This window comes from Hyperolius riggenbachi, chromosome 2 (assembly GCF_040937935.1).
Source record: "Hyperolius riggenbachi isolate aHypRig1 chromosome 2, aHypRig1.pri, whole genome shotgun sequence".
NCBI lineage: Eukaryota > Metazoa > Chordata > Amphibia > Anura > Hyperoliidae > Hyperolius > Hyperolius riggenbachi.
In genome coordinates, this window is record NC_090647.1 from 139,459,677 (window position 1) to 139,472,617 (window position 12,941).

General features: G+C 50.5%; 1 protein-coding gene across 3 annotated transcripts in view; it reads left to right on the forward strand.

The window, feature by feature from the left end:
- LOC137545834 (retinol dehydrogenase 16-like) overlaps positions 1 to 12,941 on the forward strand; it is an 81,907-nt gene that overhangs the window by 50,373 nt on the left and 18,593 nt on the right. For all 3 annotated transcript variants that reach the window (XM_068267517.1, XM_068267516.1, XM_068267518.1), the window contains one exon: positions 151 to 409. In XM_068267517.1, coding sequence (XP_068123618.1) covers positions 151 to 409 — 259 coding nt within the window. The remainder of the gene's footprint in view (positions 1 to 150; positions 410 to 12,941) is intronic.

A 12,941-nucleotide genomic window follows, 5' to 3' on the forward strand; every position in this document is an offset into this window, starting at 1 on the left:
GGTCTATTCCACAAAAATTGCAGTCTGCTTTCTGTAGAATTGCTTGTTAGGTGATCCCCATGAATCAAAGGTCTACAGTTTGTTTGTTTTTAATTTTTTTTTTTTACTTTGCTACTAGTGTGGTTCTTCTCTTCATTATCTTTCATACAGGACTTTGGGGCTTGGTGAATAATGCAGGCATCAACTTTCCTTTTGGCACTAATGAATGGCTAACTAAAGAAGACTTCCAAAAAGTCCTGGACGTGAATCTGCTGGGGCTGATTGACGTCACTCTGAAAATGCTGCCATTAGTCCGCAGAGCCAAGGGGCGGGTTGTCAATGTGGCCAGTGTTGCTGGGAGAGTGGCATTCATTGGAGGAGGATACTGCCTTGCCAAATTTGGAGTGGAAGCTTTTTCAGACAAACTTCGGTAAACTCAGTTGTCATTAGAACATACTGATAGCATGTAGCAATATTGAGTTCAGTAAGTTCTGCCCATCTATACTCTTCTTTTACAGGGTTGGAGTAATATGCAACTGCTCAAACATGTAATTGCTTTGTGATGCATTTGCAAAGTAATGAACAAATAATTTACAAATGTCTCCTTGTCCTTTATACTGTATAAGAATCTCCCAAAAACAAATTCATGTTGACTGGTTACACAAACTTAAAACCTTTTAGGCAGGTAACACATTTTATATGGGTATGGGTTTTATATGGGTTATTCAGATGCTGACCTGAGTAAAAGCTTTTCTAAAGTTAAATTAATGATCACGTGAAATACTGCAAGGCTAGCACTGACTATTTCACCACTAATCTGCATATCTCACTGCTCTGGCCACTTTTTCCATAGTGAAGCACAGCGCACTCCAATTTTCGGTTCGCAAACTTCCGTGAAAGTTTGGTTCGCGCGAACTTTCGCGAACTGCAATAGACTTCAAAGGGGAGGCGAACTTTGAAAACTAGAAACATTTATGCTGGCCACAAAAATGATGGAAAAGATGTTTCAAGGGGTCTAACACCTGGAGGGGGGCATGGCGGAGTGGGATAGACACCAAAAGTCCCAGGGGAAAACCTGGATTGGACGCAAAGCAGCATTTTAAGGGCAGAAATCACATTGAATGGTAAATTGCAGGCTTAAAGTGCTTTAAAATATCTTGCATGTGTATACATCAAACAGGGAGTGTAATTAGAGTACTGCTTCACACTGACACACCAAACTCGCTGTGTAACGCACCGCAAACAGCTGTTTGTGCTGTGACGGCCGTGCTGGACTGGTGCGCACCATGGCGAGATTGCTCTTCCTCACTGATATCAGGTAATGTCTGACTGCCTTATCAACTTTCGATGGTTCTTTCTCTACCATTGTTAAAGCTTACATCTATTGTTTTCAAATTACATGTTCTGCTGGCTGTTCGGTACCTGTAACGAGAATCTGTTATGGAGGGCAAGTCTGCCATTGTGAGTGACCACGGGTAATGGCCGGGGAATCAGGGTTTGATTTCGCTCCGGAATGGGAGCCTGAAAACTGGCTACCACCACCACACATCCAAGTAAGGACCCATTTGCTGTATAAGTAATGTACCTGCCCTGACCGAGCTTTGCAGACCAGGGATCTGTGGTCAGATGGACCCTTGACCCAGCGCAAGACAAACCAAATCGAAAGCATTTGCCAAAAATGTGTTATGGAGGGCAAGTCTGCTATTCATTCAACTGTGTGAAACTTTCGATGGTACTTTCTCAGTAGCATGGTGACTACGGGTAATGGCCGAGGAATCCTGGTTTGATTCCGGTCTGTAGTGGGAGCCTAAGAAACGGCTACCACCACCACACATCCAAGGAAGGCAGCAGGCACGCTGTGGGCAAAGGAGCAGGAACGGCTACCACACATCCAAGGAAGGCAGCAGGCATGGCATGCACGTCCCGAGAAATAACAATACAGGAGGACTTTTGAGGCCCTGCTGTATATGAGACGAATCAACTTTAAATCCTTTAACGAGAATCTGTTATGGAGGGCAAGTCTGCCATCCATTCAAGTGAAAGGTATGCACTGACAGGCAGCCAGGTATAAGACAATGTGCAATCAAAGATGCAGTGAAAGGTATGCAGTGACTGCAAACAGCTGTTTGTGTAGTGATCAGGGCCGGCCTTAGGTTTCACAGCGCCCTGAGCGTAACCAGATTTTGGTGCCCCCCCCCAATTAGTGTATCTAGCAGCATAAGCATATTCCCCCTTTAGCGTAGGGAGGTTGGGGATGGGGAGCCTTACTTTTTGCTGGTCAGTCTTCTCTTCTTACTGTCTGCAGAGCAGTCTGCAGACTTAGTGCCAGTGTAGGTGCCAGGATTCTGGGAGCAGGAGAGGAGAAGGTCTCGTCACTCAGGACATTGTCACAGGGCTGGTGGCACACGTGCTGCGCGCTTCTCTGCAGCAGCGTGGGGCTCAGCGCGCCTCCGTCCATCCTGATTCCTGACATATAGCTATAAGTCCCCCCAGTATAGGTAGCCAGGCATAGGTGACCCAGTAAAGGTAGCCAGCTATTGATGCCCCCAGTATAGGTTAGCCAAGTAGGTGCCCCCAGTATAGGTAGCCAGTGCAGTTGCCCCAGTATAGGTTAGATAGGCATGTGTACCAGATATAGGTTAGATAGGTAGGTGCCCCCAGTACAGGTTAGATAGGTAGCTGCCCCCAGTGTATAGGTTAGATAGGTAGGTACCTGCAATATAGGTTAGATAGGTAGGTACCTGCAATATAGGTTAGATAGGTAGGTACCTGCAATATAGGTAAGATAGGTAGGTACCCGCTATATAGGTTAGATAGGTAACTGACCCAGTATAGGTTAGATAGGTAGCTGCCCCCAGTATAGGTTAGATAGGTAGGTACCGCCAGTATAGGCTAGATAGGTAGGTACCCCCAGTATAGGCTAGATAGGTAGGTACCCCCAGTATAGGCTAGATAGGTAGGTACCCCCAGTATAGGCTAGATAGGTGGGTGTCCCCAGTATAGGTTAGATAGGTAGCTGCCCCCAGTATAGGCTAGATAGGTAGGTACCCCCAGTATAGGTTAGATAGGTAGCTGCCCCCAGTATAGGCTAGATAGGTAGCTGCCCCCAATATAGGTTAGATAGGTAGGTACCCCCAGTATAGGTTAGATAGGTAGCTGCCCCCAGTATAGGTTAGATAGGTAGCTGCCCCCAGTATAGGTTAGATAGGTAGGTACCCCCAGTATAGGCTAGATAGGTAGGTACCCCCAGTTTGGGTTAGATAGGTAGGTGCCCCCAGTATAGTTTAGATAGGTAGCTGCCCCCAGTATAGATTAGATAAGTAGTTGCCCCCAGTATAGGCTAGATAGGTAGTTGCCCCCAGTATAGGCTAGATAGGTAGGTACCCCCAGTATAGGTTAGATAGGTAGGTACCCCCAGTATAGGCTAGATAGGTAGGTACCCCCAGTATAGGCTAGATAGGTAGGTTCCCTCAGTATAGGCTACTTAGGTAGGTACCCTCCCTCCCCTCATACTAGAGCCGCAGCTGCGGGGAGGGCGGCCCGACCTCTCCCTCCCTTCCTCTCCTGGGCCGCCCTCCGTGCGCCCCCTCCGATGCACAGTGCAGAGTGCAGCAAGAAGCATTAAGTAGAGCAACTCACCTCCTGGATCCGAGCGCCGTTCTCTTGCCGCTGGTCTTCTCCTCTACATAGCCGCTGATACACACTAAACTTCCTGTAGGAAGTTTAGTGTGTATCAGCAGCTATGTACAGGAGGAGACCAGCGGCAAGAGAACGGCGCTCGGATCCAGGAGGTGAGTTGCTCTACTTAATGCTTCCTGCTGCACTCTGCACTGTGTATCGGAGGGGGCGCACGGAGGGCGGCCCAGGAGAGGAAGGGAGGGAGAGGTCGGGCCGCCCTCCCCGCAGCTCCCTCTCCATCACGGAAGCCGCATGGACCTGTTCGCCCCCATCTCCCCCAGCAGCGGCACCAGGGGGCGGAGCGCGACGGACCAGGCCGGGCAGCAGCGAGACAGGCGGCAGGAGCGCCCCCCTAGAAGCCGGCGCCCCGAGCGATCGCTCAGGTCGCTCAGGTCAAAGGCCGGCCCTGGTAGTGATGGCCGTGCTGGACTGGTGCGCACTATGACGAGAGTGCAGGTGATGGCGGATAGTGTAATGGTTAAGGGTTTTGCCTCTGACACAGGGGACCTGGGTTCGAATCTCGGCTCTGCCTGTTAAGTAAGCCAGCACCTATTCAGTAGGCGACCTTGGGCAAGTCTCCCTAACACTGCTACTGCCTATAGAGCGCGTCCTAGTGGCTGCAGCTCTGGTGCTTTGATTCCGCCAGGAGAAAAGCGCTATATAAATGTTCTGTGTTTGTTTGTTTGTTTCCAGCCCATATGGTCGCTGGGCTGAGGTAGCTGAATGACAGAACAGTGACTGTCCAGCTGATCAAATTTGGTCTGTCCACAATGAAGCAATGACCTTATTATCATGGGTGTGCCCCCCCCCCCCCCCCCCGAGACACTCATATAGCCGTCGGTCATTGCTTCATTGTGATACGCAAGCCCCTTCACCGAGGCAAGGTAATGATCACGAAGGGGAATTGGCACATGTACATGCCTTTTGTTTTGTTGTTGCAGTTGCAGTGCAGCCAGAAAAATTAGGCAGGCATTTACACGCACCAGAAAAATTAGTATAGCGTCCGCTTCTAGCAGCGGCCTTAAAAATTCAGGAATCAGCCTGGAGTCCTGGATCCTGTTGGTGGTGGTGGAGAAGGCAGTCAAGCAGCCTGCAGGCAGAGATGCTGTGGGGGGAGCGACTTAGTCTTGGGGGAGGCAGTCACACGGCGTGCAGGCAGAGATGCTGTGTGTGGGGACTGACTTACTGAGAAAAAATTGCGGCCTGGTATCTTCCGCCGTGGTGTGTGGCTTTGCTTTTGTGTGCTGCTTTTCCTCAGATGGGCATCCCATTGCAGTTTGTGCTTTGTAATCATGTGCCTTCGTAAGGTAGTTGTCCGTACGCGGGTCTTGGTCTTTCCATGGCTCCATTTTTTCACGGCTCAATTCGGTGGCAGAGAGTACAGATGGCATTGCTCTCATCTGAGGCAGACACACAAAAAAATGTCCACACCGCTGAGCCCTGGGATGATGGCACTTTGGTGGTGGAGGCCGACTAAGTGTTAAGTAGGGTGCCAGAATCAGAGCAGGAGGAGGAAGATATGTCACGCTTCCGTGTGGAAGCTGAGAAAGATGAGGTGTTTTGTGTTAAATAGTCAACTACGTCCTGAAAATATTGGGGGTTGATGGCGCGTTCCTTATTCTGAACACTGTACTTTGGTCGAGGGCCGCACGAAATCACGACAGTGACCTTGAACAGACCTGCCAGATGGCCTGCCTCTGCCTTTTGTTTTGTCCATATTGGGGGGGATGAAGTGGAAGGTATGCACTGACTTGACTAATACAATGTGCAGTCACACAGGTGCAGTTAACAGGTATGCACAGAGTGGTATATCACACTGCGTGCACTCACATAGGTAGGTGGGTGCACCGGACACAACAGGTAGGTATATGCAGTGATGGGTATTACAAATGTGCACCTGTCACACACACATACCGTGAACAGGTAGAGTGACTGATGGTATTAAATATCACACTGCCTGCGCTAACGTAGGAAGGTGGGTGCATTTTGAACAACAGGTAAGTATATGCAGTAATGGGTATTATAATGTGCACCTGTCACACACAGACAGGTACCGGACAGGCACAGTGACACTGCGTGCGCTCACGTAGGTAGGTGGGTGCACAGACTGAAGTGAACAACATGTAGGTATATGCAGTGATGGGTATTACAATGTTCACCTGTCACACACAGACAGGTACCGGACAGGCACAGTGACACTGCGTGCACTCACGTAGGTAGGTGGGTGCACTGTGAACAACAGGTAGGTATATGCAATGATGGGTATTAAAATGTGCATCTGTCACACACAGACAGGTACTGGACAGGCACAGTGACACTGCGTGCGTTCACGTAGGTAGGTGGGTGCACTGACTGAAGTGAACAACAGGTAGGTATATGCAGTGATGGGTATTACAATGTGCACCTGTCACACACACAGGTAGTCACTGAATGTGCTGGGCCTGGCAGTGGCACACACAGCATGAATTACCAAGGCTGTCTATGCAACACAAGTGTCAGTGGGAAACACACAAAAAAAAATAGATCACAAGAACAAGATTAGCTCTCAAAAGAGCTGTTTAGGGGTGCTTTTTTAGCAATAAGAATCAGCAAGGAGCAAGCTAAGAAGCCTACAAGAGCCTAACTAAGCTTTCCCTATGAGAGTCTGCAGCAGCTTTACCTTCTCTAATTAATGCAGGCACACGAGTGAGTCCAAAGCCTGACGCTGCCTGCCTTTTATAAGGGGGGGGGGGAAGTGGCTCCAGGAGGGAGTGTAGCCTGATTGGCTACAATGTGCCTGCTGAGTGATGTAGAGGGTCAAAGTTGACCCTCATGATGCACTATGGGGGCGAACTGAACTACCGGAAAATGTTGCGGTTCTCTGTGATCGCGAACCCCGGAAGTTCGCTGGGAACCGTTCGCCGGCGAACCGTTCAGGCCATTTCTACGCATAGCCTACTATCCCTGCCAGGACTCTCTTCTCCCTTTTGAACTAGGACATTTGTACTGCTGTCTAGTTCTGGCTGTCCCAGTTCCCACAGAAAAACATTTGGTGACACATGCAGCCTGCTGGGGTTAAAGCAGGATGGTGAGGTGGTGAGAATTGCAGGTAAATTCAGGTTAACCCTCCTGGCGGTTTGCAAAAAAATCGCCAGGGGGCAGCAAATCTTTTTTTTTAAATTTTTTTTTTTTTTTTTCATGTAGCGAGACAAAGTCTCGCTACATGATAGCCGCTGCTCAGCGGCATCCCCCCAGCCCCTCCGATCGCCGCCGGCGATCGGAGATCCGGAGATCCCGTTGAAAGAACGGGATCTCCTGGAGGGCTTCCCCCGTCGCCATGGCGACGGGCGGGATGACGTCACCGACGTCATCGACGTCGTGACGTCAGAGGGGACTCCGATCTGCCCCATAGCGCTGCCTGGCACTGATTGGCCAGGCAGCGCACGGGGTCTGGGGGGGGGGCGGCCGCGGCGAGAGGAATTGCGGCGGATCGGCGGGTAGCGGCGGCGATCGGGCACTGCACGCAGCTAGCAAAGTGCTAGCTGCGTGCAGCAAAAAAAAAATTATGCAAATCGGCCCAGCGGGGCCTGAGCGGTGCCTTCCGGCGGCATAGCCCGAACTCAGTTCGGGCTTACCGCCAGGAAGGTTAATGCAGAACTTATCAGAACTGGCCTACATGATCCCAAACATTTGGGGCAAGGGTGAAATTTTCCCATTGGCCCTTAAACACCCTCCCCCCCTCTTCCCCCCCCCCCCCCCCTCCCCCAGGTAAATAGGTAAAACATATTTTGACCCCTTACCAATTTACCAGGGAATGAAAACAATGAAACAAGTAAAAGTATTCTAATTGAAATAAACACACATTAAAAATATTTTATTAAATAAATAACCCTTTTCTTCTCCTTTCATCTGTACTCTTCTTTCATTATTTATTCTGTATTCTTGTTTATTATCCTTTGAGCTATCTTCTATAGGTCTTCTGTCTTCCGCTTGTTCTTAATTTTCTCCTTTACTTTTCTTTGGTTGGGTTAGGGACGCCGAGCACCTCTCATGGATATGCCTTTAAGACTCCGACCAGTACTACAAAGTACTAAAAGATGCATACCTTTCTGTAGCTTGTGCTTTCCTCTTTCATTTGATGCCTGAATCACCATTCTACACCAAATAGTTTTGTTCGATTTCAATTTAAAAATCACGGCTGCCTTCTTGGCTATGTTATAACTTCCGGGTCACCCCTGTCTTCTCTGTTAGAGAAGTGCATCACTGAATGAAGCAGGAAGAGGAAGTGACATGCATGGCCATTGCAAGAGATTCCTCCAGAGGGGTCATAGCACGATTTTGTTGGAAGTTGTCTGGCTTAAAGGATACCAAAGCCCACAGGCTGTGGTAAAATAAATGCTGCTATGCGTAGGGGAAAAAAAGGACATACTCACCGCTTCCCTCGCTCCCTTCGGCTGCCGTCGGCCCCCACTCGCTTCCCGCAGCTGCCGGTACAGGTTATTTTCCTGATCTGCGACATATATTGGTTTTGCCAATATATTCGCAAGCACTATTGTTATCTGTGCCATTTTCTGATCTCCCGTTGCCGAACCTCTGCTTGTCTATTTCACTACGAGTTCGGCTTTCTGACTTTGTACCTCCGCCTATCTGATTTCCGTTACTGACCTTGGCTAGATTTCTGACTCTGCTCTCTGTTTCACGATTCGGTACCTCGCAGCCAGTTTGTTACCGAACAGTTTCCGTCTGACTTTGCCCCCTTTAGTGGTTCTCCCACTAAAGGGTTTATTCTGCTGAATCCCTCCTTGCGGAGGTCTCAGTGGTTCCCCAGTATATCATTGCTGCTGGGGAACGCGATTCTAGCGTTACGTCATCTAGTCGCAGAATCGCACACACTGCGTTTCTCTTTTAGAGGTAGCCAGTCCTCTTAAAGATATCAGTGTGGTGGGTTTTCCACTGTCGTTATACCCGGTATCCAGAGTTACAAATAAATATCCGCATTATTGGTGATTCCGCAGATCGCCACATAATCGGTTATATCAGCATTATTGGTGATACTGCGGATCACCAACAATCTGAATACTCTGAGTGTGCACCAAACACCACACATTGTTACAGGATCCCTCCATATGTCCTCCATGCGCTGCAACCTTTCTTCTAAGACAGGTAGGTTGGATGGTGGACCCACAAGAAGAGAAAACCTGGGGTCGAGGCCATTGACCACTTTGAAAGGGGATCTGCCCGTGGATGAGCTCACCCCGTTGTTGTGGGCGAACTCTGCAAATGGGAGGTATTCGGCCCACTGCTCCTGGCTCTTGGAGACAAAGCAACGTAGATATTGCTCCAAGGATTGGTTTACCCTTTCGGTCTGACCATTGGATTCAGGATGGAACCCTGATGAGAACGCCAACTCAATTCCCAGACGCAAGCAGAATGACCTCCAAAATTCGGACACAAATTGCACGCCCCGATCCGAGATCACCCTTTCTGGAATACCATGGAGCCTGAACACGTGAGTGATGAAGAGGTCGGCTAACTCCTTGGCCGATGGCAATTTGGTCAGCGGGATGAAGTGAGACATCTTGCTGAAGCGGTCAACCACCATCCAAATCACCGTATATCCCTCTGATGGTGGTAAGTCCACAATAAAGTCCATGGACACATCGGTCCAAGGTTTGGACGGTACGGGCAAAGGAAGGAGGGAACCACTGGGAGCTGTCCTAGTAGTCTTGTTGCGGGCACAGACCGGGCACGCTTTGACGAAGGCCCGTGTATCCCGAGGTAAAGAAGGCCACCAGACCAGGCACGTCAAAAGCTCCTGAGTCTTGGCTTGACCAGGATGACCTGCCATCTTACTTTCATGAAAGTGTTGCAGGACCTGCAACCTCAACTGCCGAGGAACATACAGAACACCTGGTGGTTTTCCAGAGGAAACATCGTCCTGGAGACGAGACAAACTCTCTACTAGATCACCATTGGAACTCGATGTTGTCAAGGCGGCGACAAAGCAGCGAGCAGGCAGGATTAGTTCGGGGGTCTGAGCGTGAGGGGGATTCGGACAGAAGTCCGGGGTATTCGGACAGAGCGTCCGCCTTAACGTTCTTCGGGCCGGGTTTATATGTAATGGTAAACTTAAATCTGGTGAAGAACAGGGCCCACCAGGCTTGTCTGGGGGTTAGTCTCTTGGCAGACTCGATGTACTCCAGATTTTTGTGGTCTGTGAAGTCGGTGATCGGGAGATCGGCCCCCTCCAGCCAGTGCCTCCATTCCTCGAAAGCCCACTTAATACCCAACAACTCGCGATTGCCAATGTTATAATTTTGCTCCGCCGGGGAGAATTTCCTAGAAAAGTAGGCACAGGGATGCAGCTTTTCCGGGGAGCCTGAATACTGGGAGAGGACTGCCCCTACTCCCAGTTCGGATGCGTCAACCTCTACCACAAAAGGACGCGCGGTATCCAGATGAACCAGAAGCGGGGCCGAACAGAAGGCCTCCTTCAAGACCCTGAAGGCCTGACAAGCCTGAGGAGTCCACTGAGTGGGATCCGCCCCACTTTTAGTTAGGTCGGTCAGCGGTGCCACCTGGACTGAGAATCCTCTGATAAATCTCCTATAAAAGTTGTCGAACCCCAGGAATCGCTGCAGAGATTTCAAGTTGGTGGACTGTGGCCAATTCAATACTGCGGAGACTTTGGCCGGATCCATAGTCAGTCCTGCGCTGGAAATAATTTAGCCCAGGAAGGGCACTTGATCAGTCTCAAAGGTGCACTTTTCTAATTTGGCATATAAATGATGCTCCCTCAACTTGCGAAGAACTGCCCGGACCTGCTCCCGGTGGACTGACAAGGATGGAGAGAAAATTAGAATATCGTCAAGATAGACGATGACGAACTTCCCCAGGAAGTCTCGTAAGACGTCATTGACGAACTCCTGGAAGACGGCCGGGGCGTTACAGCGCCCGAAGGGCATGACCAAATACTCATAATGCCCCTCATGAGTATTGAAGGCCGTCTTCCACTCATCCCCCTGGTGTATCCGGATGAGGTTGTATGCCCCCCGCAGGTCCAATTTGGTGAAAATTCGCGCCCCCGCGATTTGCCCTAACAGGTCGTTAATCAATGGCAGAGGGTACCGTTTTTTTACCGTTATTTTATTCAGTCCCCTGTAATCAATACAGGGCCTGAGACCCCCATCTTTCTTCTCCACGAAAAAAAATTCGGCCCCTGCAGGGGAGTTAGAGGGCCTGATGAACCCCTTCTGCATGTTCTCCTTAATGTAAGTCCTCATGGCTGTCCTCTCAGGGGCTGAGAGATTGAACAAGCGGCCACGAGGAGGCATAGTCCCAGGGAGGAGATCAATGGGGCAATCGTATGAGCAGTGTGGAGGCAGCTCGTCCGCCGCGCAGGGGGAGAACACATCGGAAAACATACCATACGGCTCAGGGATAGACAATGAGTGCTGCGGACAGGTAGGGCAGAAATACAATTACCCTGACAGAAGCCAGACCACTTTACCAGCTGACCCGTTTGCCAATCCAATACCGGGTTGTGTTGTTTTAACCACGGTAACCCTAACACCATAGGAGTGGATGGCATGCTCAACAGGTAGAAGGTAATCCCCTCAGAGTGCAGTGCTCCAATCGTGAGGTGCAACTCCGGTGTGACTGCCATAGGCTGTCCCAGTTGTAACGGAGAGTGATCAATGGCAGTGACTTGGACCTGCTTACCTAGCGGGAGGGCAGGAATTTTTAGTTGTTGGGCTACCGCAAGGTCCAAAAAATTCCCGGCCGCCCCACTGTCAATAAACGCCTGCCCTGTAAATGCCTGCCCCTGCCAGTCCAGACAGACAGGGACCAGAAAACATTGGGTATTTGAAGGAATACTCTGCCCGCCCAAGAAAGCTCCCTCTGACTCCCCTAGGCACTGGCATTTCCCGACTTCTTCTCGGGGCAATTCCGCACAAAGTTTCCCGTTCCCCCACAATATAGGCAAAGCCCCTGCGAACGCCTCCTGGTTCTTTCCGCTACCGTGAGCTTAGAGGCCCCGATTTGCATGGGCTCTTCCTCATTAGCAGCTGCAGCGGGAGGAGATATGGCAAGAGAAGGGCTGCCACCTGCCGATCGCTCCTGGCGATGCTGCCGGAGGCGACGATCCCCTCTGATGGCCAGAGTTATTGCTTCGTCTAAAGAAGCTGGGGGTGAAAAATTGACCAGGAGATCCTTCACTGGATCTGACAGACCGTGGATGAACTGATCCAATAATGCTGGATCGTTCCAGTGTGTGTCCACGGACCACCGCCTGAATTCTGTGGCATAGACCTCCGCTGTATTCCTTCCCTGTCTCAACCCTCGCAATTTCTGTGAGGCGGTGGAGGTGGCATCGGGGTCAGAATATAAGACTCCCATGGCCTCAAAGAACCCTTCCACCGATGAGAGAGCAGGGTGTCCCTGGGTAAGGCTGAAGGCCCACGCCTGTGGGTCCCCTTGCAACAGGGAAATCACTAGTGCAACTTTCTGGATCTCTGAGCCAGAGGATCTAGGCCTTACAAAGAAATACATCAGACAGGAGTTTTTGAAGTTGCTGAAAGTACTTCGGTTGCCAGAAAACTTCTCTGGAAGCTGAAGTTTTGGTTCGGTTATCGCCTCCACAGGAGGAGGGGGTGCCATAGCATCGATCGGAGGATCGGGTGCCCCCGCGCCCACTGGAGGGGCATCAGCCGGAGCAACTGCGACCTGCGCCTGGGCCTGCTTCTGGGCCTGCGCTTGAGCCTGTACCTGGGCCTGCGCTTGAAGTAGTGGAGTGACCATATCCGCAAGGCCTTTCATAGCCTCTGTCAAAGCGTCAATCTGACGTTGAAGGTCCTCCATAATAATGTTTTGGCCAGTTATAATGTAACGGCTGGTTGGTACGGAATGCCTGCACAGACGACAGCAGGGAGGGGCGCACAGGGATGTTCGAGTTTATTCAGGAACGTGTGTACAATGGTGCTTGTGCAGACTGTAGCCTAACTCCTGGAGTCCGCCTAGCACCCCGCCAGACAGTGCGTGGCGAGAGGCCGGAGCACAGGAGGTTGGTACACAGGAATCTCCACACAGTAATAGAGTCAGGCAAGTGGATAGTCAAGTGGTAATCGAGTCGGTACACAGGTATCAATACGGGTACAGGGACCAGGCAATCGGATAGTCAGACAGTAATCAGGTCGGTACACGGGTTTCAATGCAGGTACAAGGATCAGGCAATCGGATAGTCGGACAGTAATCAGGTCGGTAAACGGGTGACAGTACAGGTACAGGGATCAGGCAACGGGTGG